The sequence below is a fragment of the Loxodonta africana genome, chromosome 27 (genome assembly GCF_030014295.1).
Source record: "Loxodonta africana isolate mLoxAfr1 chromosome 27, mLoxAfr1.hap2, whole genome shotgun sequence".
Taxonomy (NCBI): Eukaryota; Metazoa; Chordata; class Mammalia; order Proboscidea; family Elephantidae; genus Loxodonta; species Loxodonta africana.
The window spans coordinates 35,329,631-35,355,292 of record NC_087368.1 but is presented as its reverse complement, the minus strand read 5'-3'; the positions used below and the strand labels follow the sequence as shown (position 1 = coordinate 35,355,292).

General features: G+C 44.7%; 1 protein-coding gene across 2 annotated transcripts in view; it reads right to left on the bottom strand.

The window, feature by feature from the left end:
• The window catches only part of STAC (SH3 and cysteine rich domain), a 134,939-nt gene that overhangs the window by 33,751 nt on the left and 75,526 nt on the right, over positions 1-25,662 (bottom strand). For both annotated transcript variants that reach the window (XM_064277454.1, XM_064277455.1), the window contains exons 4-8: positions 24,784-24,865; positions 23,610-23,725; positions 14,842-14,920; positions 7,361-7,425; positions 5,667-5,755 (exon numbers count right to left, since the gene is read on the bottom strand). In XM_064277454.1, the coding sequence (XP_064133524.1) occupies positions 5,667-5,755; positions 7,361-7,425; positions 14,842-14,920; positions 23,610-23,725; positions 24,784-24,865 (431 nt within the window). The remainder of the gene's footprint in view (positions 1-5,666; positions 5,756-7,360; positions 7,426-14,841; positions 14,921-23,609; positions 23,726-24,783; positions 24,866-25,662) is intronic.

Below are 25,662 nucleotides of genomic sequence, written 5' to 3'. Positions count from 1 at the left end.
TATTGGAGAGTTTTAAGCAAAGATATGTGCGTTGTGACCAGACCTAATGGAAACAAAATGATATCTCCTTTTAGAAGTGAGGAAGTGGAGGCATGGATGGCTGGTGTAAATTTTCCATGTATCATGGGGCTCACACAGCTAGTGAGGGGCTTGGCTATACCGTAAATCCAGGTCTTCTGACTTCAATGCCCACGAGATTATATCTTTTCACAGCTCTTCAAACACTTTTTATTCTTAAATATTCAGTGAGTCCACACTGATATCATATTCATCCTCCCTCTTCCCTTCCCTCCTCCTTCCCTTTCTTCTCTGTCTCTTTCATCTCTTAATTTTGAACAGGAAGCACCTACTTCTGGAGTATGAAATCCAGCTGGTTGGAACTAGCACTTATTAAGCTTCTACTACACACCAGATGTTGTTATGTAATCACAGCCATCCTAAAAAGGCAGCCCTTATTATCCCTATTTTCAAGATGAAGAAACTGAAGTTCGGAAAACTGGGTGATGTACCATATTAGAAAGTAGAGGAGTTGAGATCTAAATCCGTTCTGACTGACTCGAGCATTTAGGTGAACCCCATTTCGTCCACTCTTGTGGTCACGTAATCCATAATGGATCAGAAGGGAGGGGTGGGGGTAAGGCTGGAAATACAGAGACCAGGCAGGACCTGCTGAGAGATGAAGGTGGGAGTGGGCAGATTTTAAGCAAAGAGAACCAGCAGGAATTGAACATCAATTTAATTTTGGGCATGAAGTAAAGGGAAACCTTCCTGGTGGCTAGCTAGAGGGCTGGGCTGATGGTGACATCATTCTCCCTAAGGAGCAGGTTTGTGGGAGGGAGGGTAGAGCTATGCTATGTGCCACCTGTAAGGTAGGCAGGTAGAGATGGGAATCCAGAGGTGTGTGGAGAAGTCTGGACTGTGGGCCCTTGGCAGAAAAACTTTCTCTATTATCGCTATTGTTAGCTATCATGGACTCTTGGCGACCCATGCACAATAGGATTGGACACTGGACCACTGTGATCCACAGAGTTTCCACTGGCTGATTTTCAGAAGCAGACTGCCAGGCTTTCTTCCTAGCCTTTGCCTGGAAGCATCATAGCAACACGTAAACTCCACTGGCAGATGGGTGGGGGCTGCACATGAGGTACCTTGGGAATCGAACCCAGGTCTCCTGCATGGAAGGAGAGAATTCTACCACTGAACCACCAATGACCCCTACTTCCTCTAGCATTGAGCAGATATGTAACAAATACTTGCGAAAGCGATGATTTATGCTGCTCTGGCCTCTGAGAGCTTTGCCACTTTGGCCTTCTTCACCCTCAAGTCCACACTCTTCACATTTTCTGTCCCCTCATCTCCTTTGTTCTCTTTCTGAGGATGCTATCCACTGTCCTTCCCTAGATCAGATTGCAGGTAAGAGCAGTATTTTATTAAAAGGGATTTTTCTCTACCTTGTGATTTGAAGGGAAAACGAACCCACAAAGCACCAGTTCATTCAAGGAATTATATCAAATCCCCAAAGCATTGCCTTACACATTCTAAATCAAGTGCCCTGTTTTTAAATTGGAACCTACAATTTCTTAGCAAAAAAAATGTAAGTGTGATTTATCACTCCAATCTTGCAGTCTACGTAATGCAGACATTTCCCTCCTGGGAATGAATAGCCCTCTTTGCCTTGAAGCAGACTGTAAACGTTTGATTCGTGACCAGACATCTTGACTCTTAATGGCCTGCAACCAACTAAAATAAGCACAAAAAGTTATTACCACCAAGAGGTAGGGAGATACCATTACTCAGTACCCTGGTAACACTCTGTATTTCTCTGGAATTTTTTTTTTTGCATCTAATGGCTTCAGAACAATGTTTTAATATAAGACTGTGGAATCTGGACCATAGGAAACGAAACCAAAATCCAAACCAGCTGCCGTTGGGTCGATCCCCACTCGTGGCGACCACATATGTTGCAGAATAGAACTGCAGTGCATGGGGTTTTCAAGCCTGGGAACTTCTGGAAGCAGATCACTAGGCCTTTCTTCTAAGGCACTTTGGGCTGGGTTCAAACTGCCATCCTTTCAGTTAGTAGTCGAGTGATTTCACCGTGTGTGCCATCCAGGGGCTCCTTGTATAAGAGGAAGTTGTGAAATGTTAAATTCTAGAGACCCTGATGACAATCTCAAGGGTGCTGTAATACTTGTACTTACGGCATATTGGAATTATTATCTCATACTCATTGCAAAGTAAATATACGTCATTGTTCATACTCATTGCAAAGTAAATATACATCATTGTCTTCATCAGAAGTTAGTAGACCATCTGCTGAAGGCAAGGCACCATCCCCAAGATGACTCCTGGGCAGGCTGTGACTCAAGGGCTTGTCATCTCTCTGACAGACGAGGGCTTCACTTGATAAATGCCATCCCCTCCTCCCACACCGAGGCCAGGCCTCTTCCAGTAATGTTGACATCTAGGGCCAGTGAGTTCAGTGTGGCAATTCTTACTCAAGGATGGAGAAAACCCAGGTGTGCCAGGGCTTAATTGTCTGAGCAAAACTAAGGAGCCAGGATTCAGGCCATGAATCTGCCCTGAAAATGCCTGAGAATCTTTGGAAGCAGACCTCAAACTAATATTAAAACAGAGCTGCCCTTGGGGTGTGAGCCAGGGGGAGCTGCCAGACCCCGGCAGGCAGGATGAACGGATCTGCTCTAAGGCTCTCTGTCCACCTGGTTGCTGCACCCACCTGGAGGGGCAGCCGAGCTGCTGAGCTTGACCCTGATGGCACATGGAACCTGGGAAAAGGGTCCAACCAGAGCTTCTCAGCAACTCTCTCCTTTATTTTATTTTTTTGGCTTTAACAAAGAAGAGTTTATTCTCTCACAGTTTAGTAGGCTACAAGACAAATGCAGGGTGTCAGCTCCAGGGGAAGGCTTTCTCTCTCTGTTGGCTCTGGAGCAAGGTCCTTGTCCTCAATCTTTCCCTGGTCGAGGAGCTTCTGAGGCACAGGCACCCCATGTCCAAAGGACGTGCTTTGCTCCTTTGGTGATATGAGGTCCTCCAGCTCGCTCCTTTTTAGGGGCTTTCAGGAAAGTAGAGGAGAGGGCTGATATCACTAAGCAGGAGAGGATATTCAGGCAAGTGTGAGAAAGACCATACCTGGAAACGGCACACACCTTAGGATGCAGAGAAACCCCAACACCTGCAGGCTGGAGAGGCAAGGCCTTCTAGAAGCCATCTGAAAGGAATGACTGGCGATTGATAATTTAGTCTGCATGGCATTCAGACGAGTGGTGACTGTTACTGGGTGCCATCAAGCTGGTTTCAACTCCTAGTGACCCTATGTGACAGGGTAGAACTGCGCCCTAGGGTCTTCTAGGCTGTAATCATTATGGGAGCAGATTACCAGCTCTTTCTTCTGTGGAGCTGCTGTGTGGGTTTGAACCACAAACTTTTAGGTTAGCAGCCAAGCTTAACCGTTTGGACTACCAGGGCTCCTTCAGACAAGGGGACCCACCCAGTCCACCCCAAAATGGAGGTTATTTCCCCAGTGCTCTAGGATTTAAATTGTTTTCAACGCTAATTATCTCTCTATTCTTTTTAAGAGGGGAAATAACCAACCTGTAAAAGCAAGCCTCTTCTATTCTGCTTTAAGACTGGAAAATGCCAAAGCTCTCTCCAGAGATGACTTATGTTTTGGGATCAGGAATGGAGGAAAGAAGCAAAGCTATTTCCTTGAGGGAAGCCAATGAGCACCACATTCATAAAATTCGTAATAACTACCACTTACTGAGCCTTTGGAAACCCTGGTGGCGTAGTGGTTAAGTGCTCTGGCTGCTAACCAAAGGGTTGGCAGTTCAAATCTACCAGGTGCTCCTTGGAAACTCTATGGGGCAGTTCTACCCTGTCCTATAGGCTCGCTATGAGTCGGAATCGACTCGACGGCACTGGGTTTGGTTTTTTTTGGTACTGTTTACAATTAGGCACTGTTGTGGACTGAACTGTGTCCCCCCGCCCCCCCCCAAATATGTATTGAAGTCCTGACCCCTGTAGTTATGGATGTGATCATGTTTGGAAATAGGGTTTTCTTTTGTTATGTTAAAGAGGTCATACCAGAGTGGGGTGGGTCCTAAACCGTATCACCTCTGAGTTATGAAAAGAGCAGAACAGACACAAAAAACTCCTTATGAAGACAGCCAAACACGGCAGGTGCCTCTACAAGCCCAGGAATGCCAAGGATTGCTGGCAACTACTAGAAGCTGAAGTAGGCAAAGAAGGTCCTTCCCCTAGAGCCATGCCCTGAACTCAGACTTTCAGCTGTCTGAACCGTGAGAAAATAAACTCCTGCTTTTAAAGGCAACCCACTCGCAGTGTAATTTGTGACAGCAGGCCTAGGTAACTAAGAAAGGCATTGAGCTACGTGCTTTACTCACTTCATCCTCACGAACCTTAAGGGGAATAAGCCGTTATTATTCTTTTACAAATAAGGAAATCAGAGTAATGAGATGTTTATAACTTGCTTAAGGTCACAGAGTGAACCTGACCCTACTAATGCCCGTGAATTTCCATTAGTCTATAAACTAGCCCCAGCCAGATTTGGCCCACCCCACACATACAGAAGGGCCAGCTGTGACTGCTAATCGACCTCAACAGAGGATGCAGCCACTGGTGGAATTAATCAGAAGGAACATCATCACCTGGGCCCTATTCCGAAGCGAGAAGTCTGACAAGAACCAAGTCACCTCCTGTTTCCTAGCCGCCTTCCAGAATTTTCCCTCCTCAGTACACCTGCGAGGCTGCCATCTTGCTGCCCAAATCACATATAAGCCCTGCTTCCCCGTAGCTTGGAGAGTCGGATCTGAGGAACTTCCTCCTGGCAACTTGCTCTGCACATTGCAATAAAGTTACTTTCTCTTTCTTAACGACTGGTGTCCAGATCACTGCCAAGTCTGAGTGTGCTGAGCAAGGATCTACCTTCCCGGGTTCGGTAACAACAGCAAATAGGGTCTGAACTCAGGACCGACTCCTGCTTAACCACCCAAAACACACAAAGAACCTCAAGCTGGGTTCAAGAGAAAGGTTCAGATCACGTTAGTGTCACAAAACTCACCTCATCCTCCTCAATGTTTTGATTACCATGTACTGGGATGGCCCTTAGTTGACCTTGAATCGACTCGATGGCACTGGGTTTGGTTTTTTTTTTTAGTTGACCTTGGGAGTTTGAGTTAGATTCCTTAATCAATGTTAATTTGGGGATTAGATACATTTGAATTTGATTTCATGTTAGAACCCACAGGATGCCAAGTGCATTTGACGAAGGTTGACTTCCTGAAAGCTTCCATTAGCAGTTCTGTTGGTCATGGACTAAGGCAATGCTTCTCAAAGTGTGGTCCTGAGACCACCAGCATCAGCCCCACCCGCAAGCCTATCAGACAGGGAAATTCTCAAGTCTCACCCCAGTCCTACTGAAGGAGAAAGTCTGAGGACAGGACCCAGCAATCTGTGTTTTTCACAAGACTTCCAGGTCATCTGAATGTAGGCTAAAGTTTGAGAACCACTGTTCTAAAGTGTTAGGAAGTGGTACAAATTGAATTTTTTTTTCACATGGAAAAAACATTGACTTTAGGTTTTCTTTATTTCATTCTTTTTCTTTTTCCTTAAAAAAATGCTTTTACCTCATTTCCAAATCTTCGTTCTCCTGTGGTACGAATTTGTACAAGGCAACGTAGGTGTTCATCTGTAATGTGTCTTTGGAAAGAGGTTCCTGAAAGAGAAAATAAAAGAAAAAATGAGAGAAACAAAAAGGAAGAAATGGAGAGATGAAAGAGAGAAAACGGAAAGCGAAAAAGTTTATATAATTTCAGTGGACAGGATCTTAAGTGTTAAAAAATCTAACCATCATTAAAGGTTTTCTTTCAATCTTAGGTTTATTTTTCATTTCTTAGCTGAATTTGATTCCATTTCAAACCATTTGAAAACAATTATTTGGAACTCTTCCTCAGAAATTCTACAATTTTTTTCAAATAAAAGTGTTTTTTTTTTTTTAATATAATTGTTCATGAAAATGATACGGGTTTGGCCCCAGAAATGGGAATATTCTCTCCATAAAAAGCGGGACACATCAGTAGTAGTAAATAACTCCTACTCCCTAAAACTGACTTTTTACCACCAAAAAAAAAAAAAAAAAAACCCCAAACCCTTTGCTGTCGAGGCAATTCCAATTTACAGTGACCCTATAGGACAGAGTAGGACTACCCCATAGAGTTTCCAAGGAGCACCTGGTAGATTCGAACTGCTGACCTTTTGGTTAGCAGCCGTAGCACTTAAGCACTATGCCATCAGGGTTTCCAGTTCGCCTAAATTTTGGTACCTAGCATATCAAAGGGACCCAGGTACATGAATCTGGCAATCCATTCATGTTGTAGAAAAAGTATAGAGTTAGGCATCACACTGATTTAATTTATATCATGGCACTGCCATTTACTGGCTATTAAACCTTGGGGATGATAATAAAAGCTACTGCTTTTGACAGCTTACCATGTACCGTGTGCCAAAGCATCACGGTACACGTATCATCTCACTCCAGCCTCACAGTGACCCTGTGGGGTAGGTCCTATTGTTGTTCCTAATTTACAGACTAAAAAACAGCTATACATATGTCTGTAGTAATGTAAGAGCTATACAAATATTATCTATTCATCAAACAAATGTTAGTGCTACATAAATTTTTACACTTCATAATTTCTATAATACACTTAAAATTATATTACATACTATGTAATATATAATTGTACAATATATTTAAATACAATAAAAAGAATTAAAATATGCTCTATATCTATAAAACATAAACAAAAGTTGAACACACCTCCATGTATCCTTTTTACCTACGATGCACTTTGCTATTTTCCTATCTATTCCATTCTTTGCTTTGCTATTCAAGGCTCAGATGTCCTATGCTATACGATTCTGTTCTATTCTGCTCCATGTATCCTAACCTATTCTAATAATATCTATACATATATAAATGAACGTATAAAGATTATAAATATATACTTAAGTATTATAAAATATAATCATATTAGAGAATTAAATACTTGACACATTTTGTAACATATACTAACTTGTATATAACGTAGATAACTGAAACAAAAGTTAACTCAGAACAATACATACCCTTACGACCTTGGACACACTGTGACATTTTTGTTCTATTCCATGCTATCCATGCTACGGTATGCTTTGCAAATTATCCTATCTATTCTTTAAAGATGCTAGGCTGGAGCCCTCCGAATTGATTTCATGACCCACTTGAGTCGCGACCTGCAGTCTCCTGTCTGGGTCTGTCTTCTGTGACATCCATAATTACCTGGTGGTTTATGTTCTTTGCTTGGTCTCTGAAATCGTCAGTGCCATTTTCTGGATACGTAAACACTGAAGGAGACAAGAGAAATCAGGAGCTTCATGAATCCAGTTACCACGTTCGGGAAACGTGCCTGAAATATGTCATTTTATCTATTCCACGTGCCAAAGCGTTTACCTTGCTGTGCCTTGCCTTTTCCTCATCCTTTGTGATCCAGCCTACAGGTCACCTTCTAGGTGATGCTTCCCCTGCCTCACTGTGGATACTCTGCCCACCTTCTTTGTGCTCCCACCACCCTGTTCATGCCTCCAGACCAGCACACATCCCCCTGCACTGCTTGGTAATCATGTGCCCAACACCTGGCCTCACTGGGCAGTGTTCTTCTCATGAGCAGACGCCGTATTGGCCGTCTTTGCTGAAGGTACTGAATCAGTTGTTAACGGGATGGTGGGTGAGACATGACCCAATTCAAGTGCATTGGAATTACCTTTTCTAAATGCCAGATTCTTTTATCTATATTCAACATCTTCATTCTTGTTTCTTAATGATAGCTATATTCTATTTTGCAGATTAAAGCCTTAGTTTTAAGCTTCAATATTTCCTTGATCTGTTATTGTCAGTGGACTGGGGCTATTATTTGGAATGAAATATAATGCAGTGGTTTTCTTTTAATTTGCTCTTGGAATGTATAATTCTCTTCTTTCTGCATTTATAACAGCCACTCTGTGCCCTTCACTGAAGAACAAGTCTTCTCAACCTGGGCAAGGAATTTTCACTGCCCACATACACAGCTATGGCAGCTCACTGAGGGGCTCTGCCTTAGCTACCTTGATCAGCCATATCTACCACTATGACCAATAGCCTTATCATTACGCTGCACATATATTCCTTAAAGAAAAATGTGGCAAATATTTCTGTGCTTATATAGTAGAACCGTGGTGTCTATATTAACCTAACATTTTAAAATAACACGTTGCCACTTTATTCTGCCCCTTGATTTCCCTTCAAATTATCAAGGAAATATAAACAGAGGAAGGGAAACATGCCATGGAAAGTTCTAGAATCTATTTCGGTTAATGTAGTCACAATCTCCACTGCCCTTAAAATAGGCCCATTAACTCCACAATTCAGAAAACATGCTTCAGAACAAGAGCCCCTGTAAAAGTACAATGCTTATTCAATATCTATGTTTTGCAGTTGATAGTTCCAGAGCCTAAGGATGTAACTCCATTATCCCTGGGAAGCCAGCTTGCAGCTGCTGGAGGAGCTCTGGTTTGTGGGTCGGTGGAAAATGAAGGTCCCATCATGGGCTTTGTCTGCTTCAGTCTTTGGCCTCTCAGCTTGGTGTTTATCATTTTAAAAAGAGTAGGGACCAGCAACACTTTTCCCTGGTACTACGTGACTATCTGAAATCCTCCCAATATTCAGTTCCGTAAGTATAAAACTGGATACTTCTAAAAGAATATTGACTATTTGAATGGATGCAAAGAGAATCTTCATAGAAAATTCTTGTTTATGGTTAAAAATGTCAATTAGATGCTTGTTGGACCTTCTCATTCACCTGCTGTGTCTCTCACGTAGCCCGTGGCTTTGTCTCCCTGCCTAAACTCCCTGATACTAATTCTGTCTTCAGCTATGTCTAATGTGTGGTTAAACCTATCAATCAGATTTTTATTATTTTTTGAATTTCTAGAAATTCTATTTTATTCTTCAAATTTGTTCAATTTTGATAGTGTATTGTTCCTTTGTCACTTTCTAGTCTATTTTAAACAGTTTTAAGCATATATAACTACAGTGTCATTGTTGTTCGATGCCATTGAGTTGATTCTGACTCACAGAGACCCCACGTGGCTGCCCCGTAGGGTTTTCTAGACTGTAATCTTTATGGGATTAGACCACTAGGTCTCTTTCCTGCAGAGCCACTGGGTGAGTTCGAACTGCCAACCTTTTGGTTAGTAGCCAATCCCTTAACCCTTGCACCACGAGGGCTCCTTACATATAATTATGTATTTATTAGATAATTCCAATATGTACAGCCTCTGAGACTATGACTGTAAAATTGGTTGTTTCTGTTAACTCTCACTTATGGTGGCTCATTTTCTGGTGTGTTTGGTGAATTTTGATTGTTAGCTTATGTTCTTTGAAAGTTCATTTGTGGGACATTTTTGAGGTTTGGGTTTAAATTCTGTTCCTCCAGAGAAGGTTTGCATTGCTTCTGCCTGGTGATTTTATCACCTCTGGTTCACTTTAAATTTTCAGGTTGTTTCACTTTGTTCATACAAGTAGTATAAATTTAAGCCCTAAACCCACGTAAGAAGATTCTCCTTCCTCCCTCCCTCCCTCCCTCCCTCTCTCCCCTCCTTCTGTTTCCGCTTGTCTTTCTCTCTCTCATTTTCCCTCCCTCCCTTCCTGTCTTCTCCCTCCCAGCTCTTCTTTTCTTCTCCACCTGAGTCAAGGCCAATACAGGCATTTTACTTTACCAAATTCCTTTGCAGGGCACTTCTCATCTACTTCCCACTGAGGATGCCTCTTGGGATATCATCAGTTTTCCAAAGGGCCTCTCATCTAACCTATTGCTCTGCTTACCCCCCAGGATCTGTCCTCCATTGCCCATGCACAGGGACTATGATTACCTAAGTTGAGGCCCCAGGAAAGCGGCCCTCACCTGGTTAGGTCTCTGGATTCACACTTTATTGTCATTTCTAACTTCCAAGCAGTTGCATTACTTTGCTGCCAGTTCATTATTTATTTTTATTTCTTTTTTTCCTAGCTGTTTTAGGAGTGCTAAACTGGGAAAAATTTCTCTGAATATCCAGCCCTCCACATTGCTGCAAGGGAACTGCCTATGCTTTCAAAAGACCTTTGTCTGGCCTGGATACTAGCTGTATGTTGCAGAAACACACCACACACATTTGCATCTGTAATTTAGGAACTGTCTGCTGGAGGGGGGCAAGAACCAGGGGCATCTGCCAACAGTGAATTGTGCCATTAAAATATCTGCTTCCTTTTTTTTCAGTGACAACTTGAAAATTTGGGACACAGAATTTGTGCATGTCAAAGGTAAGGCTAAATTTACCAAATCTGAGCTTTTCTCTTGGGGCAAAATGGCTTCAGTGCAAATCAAGATAATACTGAGTTTTGTTACATCCTCAGTGGATGTGAAATACCCAGCCTTTTTTTTTGAAGAATATTTCTAGGAATTTGTATTGCTCGTGTTCTGTTCCCTTTGCTTCTCTTCCAGAAGACTATGGTCACATAGAGCTATGCGGAGACGCAATTATTGAAGGCAGCCAGTAACGCTGGCATTCGGCATTTCCAGCTGAAATAAGCAGCCCCTAGATTTTACTGCTTCCTTTGCTTGTCACTTGGCTAGGAGAGAAGTCCCTAGCAGTTGAGCTAAAGGTGAAGACAACAACTTTCTCACGTTTATTCATGATGTATCCCCAAGTAGTACCGAAAACAACAACCGGAAACAGACCTTCCCAAGATGTCTCATAAGCAGTGACTGCACTCTCAGCAGTGACAAAATTAGTAGGAGCTTCACCCTGTTCTGAGGCGGCTATCCACCACCTGTCAGTTGTCACACTGTGTTGGCTTGCGTGTTGTTGTGATGCTGTGATGCTAGAAGCTACATCACCAGTATTTCAAATACCAGCAGGGTAACCCATGGTGGGTAGGATTCGGCAGAGCTTCCAGACGAAGACAGACTAGGAAGAAAGGCCTGGCCATCTGCTGCTGATAACTAGCCAATGAAAACCCTACAGCTCCCAATAGAATATTGTCCAATATAGTGCTAAGAGATCCGCCTGGCTGGCAGAAATGATCTCTGTAAACACTGCGTCTTTTCTAGGACATAAACATGTAATGCTGAACCAGTTGTGACTGGAATCCAGGGCACTGCTTCCCAGGAGGAAGCCCCCTGCCTGCACAGGTGGGAGAAGAGCAGGGGAACTTGGACCACACACGCAGTGCGTTTTCTCTACGTTGCTTCTCAAGTGGTGTGGACATTGGATTAAAACCAATCAAAGGAAAATGTTTTGAAGCCAACTGCTGCATAATTAATCCCCTTAGCTTCTAAGTGGGCATCATGGTAAAGAAAGCCATTGCTGATTATAGAAATTATTAATAGATCTCCAAAGTTTTTTAGAGGCTTCTTGCTTGCTAAGTTCTTTCAACAGATCTCTTTGAATGAGGCTCTGAAGATGCTTCTACATTTCTTGCAGTTTAACATAAAAGAGACAGCAAATAATCAACTGTCATCTTGGAGTAAATTACCCTGTGCCTCAGTTTCCTTATCTGTACGGTATGTAGTGTGTGTGTGTGTTGGATGGAAGCAGGTTGGACTACATGATCTTAATCCTACTTTTCAAACTTCGACGAGCATATGCATTATGGAATTATATGAGCTATGCAGATTCTGACCCTGCAGGTCAGATTCTGCATTTTTAGCAGGCTCCCAGTTGATACCCAGGCTGCTGGTACAAGGGCCACACGTGGAGCAGTGAGGCTCTAAGCTGAATCTCTGACTCTCTATGACCTCATGATGACTTTTACTAATATAGCCATGTTTCACATCGATGGTTCCTGAATATGACTCTTAGCAACGTAAAATCCTATTAAGACCGCCTTTTAGAGAGACAAAACTCCCAGGTCAAATAGAGGCCATCACTACTAAAGGAATGGGTGCCCAACAGCATCAAGAGAGCTGGAATCAGCAGGCGGCGAGGACTATGTCACATTCAACGAGGAAGTCTTTTCAGCAGCACAAGCTGTGCTATCAGACTCTGGGATCGACCTCTCCTTTCCAACCCTTGTCCTCACAGGAGCACAAGCTCCAGCCCCATCACACCATTTGCCCTTCTTTTTGACAAATGCCTTCCACGTTTCTGATTCCACTGTAGTCTCCCCTTCATGCTATTTCTGATGCTGGAATGTTCAGCTCCTCCCCTGTCCCCACCCATATCTGCCTGTATGAACTCACTCATGTGTTAAGGCCAAGTTCAGATATCACCTCCTTCAGGAAGCTGGGATAATCCCCATGGCAAGATGCAACCTTCTCCCTCTGTGGTCAAACAGTACCACAGACTTTGGCCTCGAGTGAAATTGTCTTCATATATCTTCTCCCCTTTCTGTGCGACCCCTTTCCTCTGCTGGAGATGAAGCTGGAAGTCATCAATGTGTGGATGGTATTTATATCTATTTTCTCATCTAAAGATCACAACGAGCTATGGATTCAGTGTTGTTCTTATCTTCACTTTGGAGATGAGGTGTCTGAGGCGGAGAGAGACTAGGTCACTGTTCCAGGGCACAGGATCTGGCAGTCGGGCTCCAGAACAAGGATGGACCAAGGACCTCATCTGCCCCATTGCTGCTAGTGGGAAGGAGGCCATCAGTGATGCTGATGATAAGGGCATCGGGGGAAGGATGAAGGCAGAAGCCAGACTCTGGGGACCGAGAGACTGACCAGAGCTGAAGAATTAAAACGGCGACTCTGTTTTACACGCCATTCTCTGGGGAGTTAGGTCCTCAGGCCCTGAGGAACTCTGGGGGTGCTGACCAATTCAGTTGCTGGCTCTGCAACACTGGGCAGACTTGGGCTGGACGGCCCTGCCAGGTGATTGCCCTGCTGTGAGGCTCTGCCTGGCGACCAGCACTCTCTGACTTGTCACCCCAACGGCACTGCTTGCTAAGTGCTCAACCCATGTTTGCATCGATCTAAAAGCGCAGTTTTCCCCACGCGATCCTGAAGAATCCTTACCCTCGCAGTGAGCTTTAACTGATGTGTGCGGGCTTGGCAAGGAGGGGGCCATGGTGAACACGGGCATTTATTTAGGAAGCAGAGTCGTAGGGGGAAGCTAAGAACATGCTGCCTTGTGGGAATCACACAGCCACAGTCCTCACTAGAGAAGAGGCAAAAATGAATTCCTGGAGCAAAGGAAGCAGACGTGCTACCTTGTAAGACAGCCTGACCGAAAAAACCAAAAAACCAAAATCCTACAAAAACCAAACCAGTTGCAGTCCAGCTGATTCTGACTCATGGGGACCCCTTGCTGTCAGAGTAGAACTGCAGTCCACAGGGTCTTCATGGCCTTCCTTCTCAGGTACCTCTGGATGGGTTGGAACTGCCAATCTTTCGGTAAGCCCCCGAGCACGTAAGCATTCACACCACGCAGGGACTCCACAAGAAAGCAGCTACAGTGTTCAATGTAGAACTTCTGCTTTCCTCCCGTCTGGGAGAGGCAAGGGCAGGTGGGCAGGAAGATCTCTCCACGGCAGCGTGTCTTTGTGCTTCGAGTCGCAGGGGCGAAAGCTGGGGGGATGACTCCTGCCTGGAGAATGCATCTGGCCCAGATGAACAGCCCGAGTCAGGAGCTGCAACCTCACTAGGCTCTGAGTGACCTGAAGACAGCTTCTGGGACCTACTAAGTTTTGCTGGTGATACCAAAATCCACACCAAACCTGCTGCTGCTGAGTCGATGCGGACTCACGGTGACCCTACAGGACAGGGCGGAGCTGCCCCACGGGGTTTAGTGCGTGCTTAATGAATGTGCTTTGGATCCATGAGTGAATATTGTGTAGTTGTTGAGGTCAAAAAGGCTCGGCAAGAATGCTGTGAATAGGGGCTCGGTTATGAGGTTTCTTTAGGCCCTGGTTTAAGAGGTAGTTCTTTCTAAACGTTAGCAAGCAAAAGCATGTAATCAGAATTTAATGACTATTTTCTAAGTTATCTTAACAAGGGCTTCAAATTATCATAAGGTCGTTGTTGTTAGTTGCCATCAAGTTGGCTCTGACTCATGGCAACCTCATGTATGACAGAACGAACCATTGCCTGGTCCTATTATAAAGTTAAATAATGATAATAAAGAACATTTGGCTGGATCGTGCACATCAGTTTTCGCATCTTAGTGATCTCCGCAGGGGAAGGAGCCTGGCGTGAGGTCCACACTCCCCTAATTGGCTTCGCCCCCACCCGTTTGCAGTTACCTCTGGTGTAGCATCAGTTAGCCTCTCTGTGGTACAGTTTGGAGCCCTAGTGGCCCAGTGGTTAAGAGCTAGGCTGCTAACCAAAATGTGGGCAGTTTGAATCCACCAGCCACTTCTTGGAAACCCTACAGGGCAGCTCTACTCTGTCCTATAGGGTTGCTATGAGTTGGAATCAACTTGACGGCATCGGGTTGTTTTTTTTCTTTTTTGGGTGGTACGATTTGCTAATCTAACCTAGGTCAGTGGAGAAAACGATGCCTTAACAAGAAGTTCTAGAGCTAAGTCTACAAGGCATGAGAAATCAAGAGTCAGATTGAGAATACTATGTTCAAATCACTGAAACTGACTACAAGCTAGGACCAGTTCCCCTCCAGAACACCAAACACTCGCCCAGCTTGAACACCACAGTGAGAGAAGTCGACTTTGCTCACGGCTGACCCTGATGGTTAGTGGGGTTCACACCGGTGCTGGGATGACGCCTGACTCTAGGCTCCCTCACTCACCACTGTTGCTGCGTTTCCTTGGGTCGCATCCACCTCCTGGCCCGTCAGCTTCTTCTGGAACCTCCACAAGGTCTGATGTCTGGGAGAAAAGAAGAAACAAGGTAGAATGAGCAAGATTCTATCAGTGGGCCAGGAGAGCAGAGCTTTTTTTTTTTTTCTATTGTATTTTAGATGAAGGTTTACAGAGCAAACAAGTTTTCATTAAACAATTAATGCACATATTGTTTGGTAACATTGGTTGCCAACCCCACGACATGTCAGTACTCTCCCCTTCTTGACCTTGCGTTCCCTGTTACCAGCTTTCCTGTCCCCTCCCGCCTTCTTCTCCTTACCCCTGGGCTGGTGTACCCCTTTAGTTTCATTTTGTTTTATGAGCCTGTCTAATCTCAGGAGTGACTTCATTTCCGAGCTAAAAGGGTGTCTGGGGGCCATATTCTCGGGGTTTCTCCAGTCTGTCAGACGAGTAAGTCTGACCTTTTTTCGTGAGTTAGAATTTTTGCTCTACATTTTTCTCCAGCTCTGTCCGAGACCCTTTATTGTGATCCCTGTCAGAGCAGCCGGTGGTGGTAGCCGGGTGCCATCTAGTTGTGCTGGACTCAGTCTAGTGGAGGCTGTGGTAGTTGTGGTCCATTAGTCCTTTAGACTAAGCTTTTCCTTGCGTCTTTGACATTCTTCTTTCTCCACTGCGAGCAGAGATTTTTGATGTCAGTAGAAGAACGAAGGCAGAATCCGCATGACCCTGTCTTGAGAATTCAATTGTTGCTGTCTTTTCTGCTTGGCTAATTTCAGAGAGGCTGTGTGTTCCCTTGTGGGCACTGTGCCTCTCCCTTCAAGTGTGCATGCCAGGCACAGGGCTTGGCAGAGACGGGTGACTGGCCAGCACTGAAGAGATGCCTAGACATACAGGCTACGTGTCGGCCTCTTCCCAGGAACAGGCAACGGAGAGGGGTCAGAATTACTGCTCACGTCCTATCGCTAAAAAAAAAAAGGTCTCAGTAAAACTATAGCTCTTCCTATTGATGATTTAAAAAAATATTAATAACAGAGAATGAGATGTGCAATTAAGGGATGGATTACCTAGATAAGAGTTAAATGCTGTTTTAATTGCTGCAAAAATCAATTAAAAAAAAAAACTCTTTCTTTACCAGAGAAGTCATAATCTTTCTTCCACTCCAGTTACAGAAATAACAATAATGATACTAGTAATGATGACATTAGTAATAATAAAACTAAACCAGTGGCCATGGGGTCTACTCCTACTCATGGTGCCCCCCTCCATGTGTCAGAGTAGAACTGTGCTCCAAGGGGTTTTCAGTGGCTGACTCTTCAGCCAGTCCTTTCTTCTGAGAGGCTTTATGGGTAGACATGATCCTTCAGCCTTTTGGTTAACAGCTGAGCGTATTAACCCTTCGCAGCATCCCGGACTAACCGCACTTTAAATAGCTAATCCAAACCAAACCAAACTCATTGCCGTCGAGTCAATTCAGACTCATACCGACCCAGTTCTACTCTACAGAGTAGAACTGCCCCATAGGGTTTCCAAGGAGTGGCTGATAGATTCCAACTGCCGACCTTTTGGTTAGCAGCTGAGCTCTTAACCACTGTGCCACCAGCGCTCCAAATACCTAACAGTTACTTATAATTTATTACATGCTATTTTTAAGTGCTTTATATGTATGATCTCATTTATTCCTTATAGTAATCATATGAACTAAAACCAAACCCATTGCCCTCGAGTTGATTCCGACTTATATTGACCCTATAGGACAGAGCAGAACTACCCCATAGGGTTTCCAAGGAGTGGCTGGTGGATTCGAACTGCTGACATTTTGGTTAACAGCCGAGGTCTTAACCACTGCGCCACCACGACTCCGTAATCGTCTGATGCATCTATTTTTTCTATAGGAGTCTGAAGCCCGGGGGGAGTCAACAGCTCTGCTAGAGGACCCGCATGACAGAAGTAGTGGACCCGGGCTGTGAGCCCCAGGGGTGGCCCTGCAGTCTATGCTTTCAAGCAGCGTGCTTCATCCAGTGGTGCTGGAGCCGATCACACCGTCTGGCGAGAGCTTCCAGTGTCTATCATGTAGGTAGCTTGAAATTGGCCACGGTGGGAGTATTTACACCACGGACATCGGTGAATGCTGCAGATCAGGGTCCTGCTCCAGCTTGTGGTTAAGCATTTATCAGCACATCACTGATCGCCTTTTTCAAAGGGCCAGCTTCTCTAGCCTCTTCAAAATGGGAACTAGGGGGTCTCAGAGGAAAGCCACATTTTTAAAAACTATTTATTTATAGCTTGGAGCCCTGGTGGTGAAGCAGTTAAGAGCTCAGGTTGCTAACCAAAAGGTCGGCAGTTCAAATCCACCAGCCACTCCTTGAAAACCCTACGGGGCAGTTCTACTCTGTCCTGTGGTTCTAGTTCTAGTTCTATGTAGCTATGAATCGGAATCGACTCGAGGACACACAACATTTATATCTTATCAGATATACAATTTAGCTTTAAGATTTTTTTTTATAGCCATTCTTGCTTTCATGACACATCAGAAAGAAAGAAAAATAAAAGGCATAGGGCCTCTAAGTCACTCATTCCCTGCTCCTTTGAAGCTCATAATTTCTGCACAAAAGTTACTTTGCAGAGAACTTCATCTATATTAATCTTATGAAACTGAAGATTACCAACTCCTTGCAACCAACTCCTTGAAAGTTTTTGAACTTGGTTTCTCCTGGCCTTCCCAAAGCCATCCAGCCAGAACATCAAATATTCCAGAACCTCTGAAGAGCACATTAAAGAAAACAACGGTTTAGAAGCAGCGAGGCAGTGGCTTCCTGACAACGTCAACAGAGCGCCTCTATAGCCCTGGCAGAAACGAGCCTGTGGACAAAGCTTTGCCATGTGGGGTGATGTTAGCTTTAGGACATAACAACACTAGAAGAATGGCAAGATGCTGAAGTTCATTACCAACAGACCCTGCAGGAAGGAAAAAAAAAATCATTTTAAAGCACCAATCAATTGTGTTTGTTTTCTTCCACTGAGGCAAGCTGGGCCCTGGGGAGAGTGAAGTGACAGACACTTAAGTACATTTTGATTTGTCTTTGTCTCTTGCAGCTCACAGAACAATGCCTTCAGAGAGCAAAACTCCAGGAAATATTCACTGATGTACCAGTGCCGGTATAACTGGACTGTGATGAATGGGCCCTTGCTGACTTCAGAAAACCATGCTTTTTGCCTCCAAAGCCCTAAATAAAGCTATTTTAGAAACAAAAGCAAACTGTGCCCCTGGTGGTCTTACTGCTGCATGTTTCTGTTAGATGCCGTGGAGGTTGTCCCTGGTTCTTGGCGACCCCATGAGCAATGATCAAAATGCCGCCTGGTCCTGAGCCAGGCTGCAGATCGAACTGTTGTGCTCCGTAGGGTTTTCACTGGCTGGCTGCTTAACATCCATCATAAAGGTGGAGGCTGAGATGCTCACTGACCATGGGGGAGTGTTTCCAAAGCCGTCTCCTCGTCCTGAGCTCAGCAGAACTCAGAACTGCAGGAACAGCTGCTGACTGTGAGTCAAGGCCATCTCTGCCGGGCTTCCTCTGGGCTCTTGCATCTCTGGGTTGCCTTTTCATTTGCCTTTCCACCAACGCCAGCCTCACACAAGCCTGAGGGATGTTTGGCCTGGTAATGAGGGAGGATATAATGGCTTTCACCAGAGATGTGGAAAAGGCCTGCTTAGTCTGTGGGTCAAATTGGACAGAGGTCTCTCTGTTCCGGCCAGCTGTTTGTGCTTTTCCTTTCAGGCCAGCGGTGGCATCTCCAAGAAGCCTTGACATGTAAGGGTGGATGGCTGTAGGCTGAGAGCCAGCGCTATGTGGCTTTTGGGGCAGCAGCTCATGGGCAGCAAAGGTCTTCCTCGCTGGCCTGAGAAAAGACACACATGTGGGCTTAGAGTCACGCTTAGCATCCTGGAGTCTCTGTTCCCAACTTCAGATCCAGCCTGATGGCCACTGGAGATTTGTGATTCAAAAGGTATTTACAGAGAAAAGGCACAGTGAGGGGGAATCTCAGAATCAAAGAGGAGGGTTAGCAAGGGCTAGGACGGTTGCCAAGGGCTGACGCCCTGGGAACAAACAAGCTTAAATCCCTCATTTAACTAAGTGTTTCTCAAACTTTGGTGAGCACTGGGATCACCTGGTTGCGGTTGAGAACGGGGGGGTGGGCGGGGGTGGGGTGTGAAAACACAGATTTCTGGACCCCACTGCCCAGACTTCCTAATTCTGTAAGTCTGATGTGAGAAACCTGGGTTCACATTTCTAACAAGCTCCCAGATGAAGTGAATGCTGCTGATCAGGAGACCACTCTCTAGAAACCACTGATTTCACTCACTGAGAGCTCAGGCCCTTTTTAGACATTAAGAGCGTTTGGCTGAGGAGTAGGTCCGTTCATTCACCACAGTTCCTGGGAATCTACAACGGGCCAGCATTTCATAGGCCAGTGTCTGGAAACTTCCGTGTGTATTGGAATCACCTGCAGAGCTAATAAACAGCACAGGGGACCAGGCTTGCTGAAGTCAAACAGCGCCTGGGCCTTTCTAATATACCAAGCTCTCCAGCGGATTCCGATACCCACCAAAGGTTGAGAATCACTAATAGAAGGTAAGAGAAATAAAAAGATGTTAGTCATTGTTTAATGAGAAGCAAGTTTGTTCTGTAAACCTTCATCTAAAGTACAATAGTAAAAAAAAAAAGAAAAGTAAGAAAAACATGTGAACAAAGAGTCCCTGCATTCAAGTCACTCAATCTAGTTGAGGAGAGGGCTGGAGAAGAGGGAGAAAAATGATACGAAAAAGTGAAAATTACTAGCAATATGCAAATTACTGTAATTAAGAAACTGGCTGCTATGGAAGCCCATGGAAGGGATATCCAACCCAGACCATGAAGCTCAGAGAGATGCTGTTTGCAGACAGGAAAAGGCCATACCAGGGCAAGGACAGGGCAATGCAGAGAACCGCTTCAGACCAGAAAAACCGAACCTGTCGCTGTCCAGTTGGTTCTGACTCATAGCAACCATGTAGGACAGGGTAGAACTGCCCCATAGGGTTTCCAGGGAGTGGCTGGTGGATTTGAACCACCGAGCTTTTGATTAGCAGCTGAGCTCTTCACCACTTCACCACCAGGGCTTCGTGCCGGAGCTTAGGACATGAGAAATGAAGTGCTGTGTAGATCTCTCAGGGTTTTAGGGTTGCTTCCAGTGTCCCTTGTTAGCTCTTCCTTAGTTTTTCAAGCATTTCCCTAGAGTCCACTACTTGCTAGGCACTGTGCCAGGACCTGGTGATAATGCCATGAATAAGAACAGGGCCCCAACCCACAGTTGCTCAGTAACTAGTTCAGGAAAGACAGGCAAAAAGAGATCATTACAATGCAATGATTACAATGCTTGTTATTAGTTGCCACTGAGTCAACTCCGACTCATGGGGACCTTACACACAACAGAACAAAATGTTGCCTGGCCCTCTGTCATCTTCATAATCTGTGGCATGTTCAAGTCCATTGTTTCAAGTATTGGGCTAGTCTCCCTTGTCCTCATTGGTACTCTATTTCACCAAACATGATGTCCTTCTCCAGCAACTGATCCTTCCCGATGATGTGTCCAAAGCAAGTGAGTTGAACAATGTTTTGTTGTGAGCCATAGGGTTTTCATTGACTAATTTTTTGGAAGTAGATCTCCAGGCCTTTCTTCCCAGTCTCTCTTAATCTGGAAGTTCTGCTGAAACATGTCCTCCTTGGGTGATCCTGCTGGTATTTGAAACACCGGTGGCATAGCTTCCGGTATCACAGGAACACACAAGCCGTCACGGTATGGCAAACTGATGCACAGGTGGTAGATATGCATAGTAACCCACTGCTGTCGAGTTGATTCTTACTCATAGCCATTCTATAGGACAGAGTAGAACTGCCCCGTAGGGTTTCCAAGGAGCAGCTGGTGGAGCCGAACTGCTGACCTTTTGATTAGCAGTCGTAGCTCTTAGCCACTATGCCGCCAGGGTTTCTGATGTGCATACTACAAGAGAGGGATTCTTGAAGTCTTGTAGAAGGGACAATTCACTAAGCCTGGGGGAGCCAAGGAGCTCTTCATGGTTTATATAAAGACCAAGCTGGATCTTAAAGAATTTCAACTGGAAGAGACAGCATGTTCAAAGGTATGGAGGTGTCAAAAAGCTGGGTGAGATCATGGGAAGGTTGATCTTTAGGGTTAAAAAAAAAAAAAAAAAAGGTAAATGGGCGTAATTGTCAGGTTGGGTACGCCTGATATGCCAGGCTGGAGCTTGGCCACTGTCCGTCAGGCATAAGTGAATCAACACTTACAAAAGTTGCTTGAGGTTGTTTTTTAAAGGCGGATAAATCTAGAGGGGTTGTTAAGGGTGGAATCAAAAGGAAGAGGGCAGCACAGTTATTCCTCTGTAAAATCCACATGAGATGCACCGGTGTAATGACCTGCATCTGCAGTACTGATGGCAGAGAGAAGGGGTGCATGCCATACATTTCTGAGTTCTCAACTACAGGACCTAATCCCCAACTGGATATAGCTTAGTTGGACATGTTGATTTTGACATATCTGTAGGACTGATGAGGAGCTTGGGCAAGAGGTTAGGACTGGGGACAGCTGAGGGAGTCATCAGCTTAGAGATGGTGATTGGATAGGAGGAACATGAAAAAGATCAACTAGGAAGAACATGTCCAACAAGAAAACCAAGCAAGGGCAGACCCCTGGCAACACCGCAATTTAAGGAGTGTGCAGTGTGATAGATCGCTTTTGTGTGTGGCCTTTCTAGCCGTGGTCTTGTAACTCCCACCCAAGTGATTGGGCGGGACTGTGTGATATGGTCGTTATGGCCCACCAAAGGGATTCGTCAGTTTTGCCATCCCACTGGGCTTGAAATGAGCCATCCCAGAGGCAGGAAGAAGAGCACACCACCACCAAGGAAGGAGAGACCAATAGGAGATACCCTCAAAAGACGGCGCAGTGGGCTTCCTGGCCCATAGAATGAGAAAACCGAGTGCCTTTGGGCACAGACTGCAGGCCAGGGAGAGACGTGTCTGCAAGCTGTCCTGATGGAAGAACTGTATCTTCGAGTGTTCCTGAGCCTGAATTGTAACCTGTTACTTGCCTAATAAACCCCACCATTGTGAGTATGGTCTTTGAGTTCTGTGTGTCCATTGCAATGAATTACTGAACCCAGCAGAGAAGTAGAGAGTGCTGTGGGAGGGACAGTTGGTGTCAGAGTTGGTAAAGATGGCAGAGAAAAGAGGTATGTCTGACCCCTGCCTCACAGAAATTAGCCTTGGGCTGTTGGTCTTGATTCTCCTTCCCCCATGTGAAGTTAGAAGAGGTCGGATGTTGCCTCCACACTGTTGTTACAGAGTGATTTGAGGATACATCAGAAGAAGAGACAGGCCAACCAGGAGAAGAGCAGAGCGGAGTCCTTGATGAAGTCAGGGGTTTCCAACAGAGCCTAAGAATGGGCTCCTTTAAGGCTTTGTGAAAAGCTCCTCTCAGATAACCCATTTGCCTTATTAATAGGTTACAACCTTGTTTAACTTCCCAATACCTTAAGTTCAAAGAAAATTCAGCTAAGGCTTAGATGCTCAATGAAAACAGGGCAGCAACAACTTCCATTTATTGGGTGCCATTTATGCCAGGCCTTGTGCTAGAAACTTTACATTTGTTAGTATTATTATTATCCAACCCACACAGCCATAACACATTAATATAAATACAAACCCTATCCATACGCACTTGGTATGTTTTCACCACCATTTAGCACCATTTCCATCCTTCCTTTAGAAAATGAATTAACATTACCATTTGGACTGCCAGTTTGATTTATAGCTTCCCTAGGGAGATGATCAGCATTCCAGTACCTTAAAATATCACAAATCATGCCTTCACTGCTGCGAGGCAAATGCCTACTGAAGGTCAACATTTTCTATCCTACTATCAATCCTTCAGCACTCGGGTGGCATCATTATTACAGTATCTTTAGCATACTGTGTTATGTACTTATTCTTCATGAAATAGGATATGACATATGTTACAGATTGAATTGTATCTCCCAAAAATATTATTTGTAAATCCTAACTCTTATGCCTGTGGATGTAACCCCATTGGGATTAGAGTTTTCTTCGTGATGTTAACAAGGTCATATCAGTGTACGGTGTGTTTTAAACCAATCACTTTTGAGATATAAGAAGAGCAGATTAAGCACAGAAGCAAGCAAGCACAGATAGGGGAAGATAGATGCCACATGAAGACTGCCAAGGGACTGAGGAACAGAAGCTGAAAAGAGACAAGGACCTTCTCCTGGAGCTGACGGAGAGAGAAGTCTTACCCTACAGCCAGCACCCTGAATTCAGATTTCTAGCCTCCTAAACTGTGAGAAAATAAATTTCTATTTGTTAGAGTCACACACTTGTGGTATATCTGTTATAGCAGCACTAGATAGCTAAGATAACATGTAGTTTTTGATTCCAACCCATGGTGAAGGCAACATATAAAAGTGAAACGAGAGAAGCTGAGGCAAGGATTTCCCCCCAGAATGGACAAAGAAGCCTAGAGCTGGTGCCCTAAATGCAGACTTCTAGGCTCTTAAACTGTGAGGAAATACATTTCTGTTCGTTAAAGTCACCCACTTGTGGTATTTCTGGTATAGCAGCACTACCTAAGCCACCTGGCCTGCCCGGGACCACCATGGGTGGAACTGAGGGAGGGAGAGGACAATTACAGAGGTTCTGTGAGGCGAATCAGAGCCACTGCCAGAGCTGCCCTTCTTTGTTCTTTGGGCCAGGGAGGTGCCGAAGCGGAGGGTCTCGTAGACAGGGTCCACCTTATTGCCACAGGCTGCAACAGAAGAGAAAGCTCATCTGAGACAAAGGTTTCCTCAACGACCTGTCAGGAACCCAACCAACCACCGATCCTGTCTCCTGAGTTAACAGCATGTGGGAAATTGGTTCAGTGGACCCAGCTGACTCTGGAAGAATGGGGACTTTGTGGTCAAGCTTTCCTTACTTACATGGATCCCTCCAAAATGTATTTGCCAAGACCCTCTACTGCACCGCATACTTCCAACAAGAACTCTGCTCCCAACCTCTTCCCGATTGGTTTTCTTCTGTGATTATCCATCCTGAGGAGTCCAATTTTAAGTTTCTTTCCAGAAACCAGCTTTATTTCCTCTGTGGGGAGCTTTGCTCACCAAGGTAAAAAGCCTGAGACAGAGTTTGTTCAAGTGGGCAAGTGCTTCAAAAGAATTTGGTATCACCAGGTCTCATGAACTTCTAATTAAAACCTTAGTTTAAAACTTACCACTTTAAAAATTCCCCCAAAAGAGGCAAAAATAGATGTAGAGAATTTCGGCGGGGGGGGGGGGTATTAAATAAGACATCCAAGCTAGAAATATCTATAAATACGGGACATATGTCTTGTCCTCATTAAGGAATAACGTATTCATTGGATTTCTGCTAAGCATTGGTCTGTGATTTATATTTATTTTTACAACATTTATGAAATATGGCTATTGCTGTTCTCATTTTAAGGGTCTGACAGGTGGAGTAACTTGTTCATGACACATAGTTGGTCAACAGAAGGGCTGGGCTATAAACCAGGTCTATGGGATACCACACTCCATACTCTTTCCAGTCTACCATGCTGTTGACGGGTGGCGTGGGGTATGAGGAACTTTTTGGACTTGGGTGTTTTAGAGCTTCATCAGGGAGATAATGAAAATTCCTGGAGAATTTGGTCCATGGTACACTTTCCATCCAGCAACACAAATAAATAATCAAAAGCCAGAGAGCCACCAAACAAACGAAGACATCCCACTGGTTTTCAGGACTGGAAGAACAGCAGCCTTAATGCTGACTTTGCTGCTGAAAACTTGATCCATCACCGTCTGAACTCACCAATGGGCATAACTTCCTTAATGCATCCGAACTGTTCGTGAATGAGCAAGGGGGAGCTGTAGTAACGCCGGAACCCCTTCGGCTGGAGAGAGAATGAGAAAGAGAAGGGCTTAGTGTAACTAATAAGGTGGACAAAACAACACAAGAGCCCTAAAACAAACCAGTTCTGTTCTTCAGAGGCACCTCCCTGTCTCCCTTTAAGATGATGACTTGTTCTATAATTTATCCGTGTTGGGGAGATACAGGTGGCAGTAGGCAAGGTATGCTCCATCCAGAAAGCAAGCTCCTGGCCCTACTATATCCCATTGTTGGAAGGGAACTTAGTGGTCTGCCCCCCAGTCCCCACTAGGACTCCAGAATCTTCTCCAACATTCCTGTCAAATGGTGTCCTCCTTTGTTTGAACACTGTCAGTAACAGGGCACTCACTCACCCCGGAGGCAGATCTTTGGGGACATTACCTTTGATTGTTAAGACTTGGTACCTGCAGATCTAGGTCTTCTCCCTGGAGCCACAAATGATAATTGAATTCCCTTCTGTGTGACAAGTTTTAAGTTTTTTGAAGGGAGCTGTTATGTCCTAAGTATTATCCAAGGTAAACATTCCTGGTTTCTTCTACACTTCTTTGGCCATCTTAGGTTCAAATACCCTCAAAAGTGCTCTGGATTACTGTTTTCCAAGGTGTGCCACCAGTACTGAAATCCACACTCTTGAGGTGACATTGTTGGCCCATAATGGGCCAGGGCTATCCAACGTCCTTTGGTTTGGCCATCATGCTTCAGCTAAAGTGGTACAGATTTTTATCACTCTCTCCATTTTTGGTGGTCAGCTCTATCCCACTCTTGACACCCATTCAGTTGGTAGCCAATAAGGACTAGAGT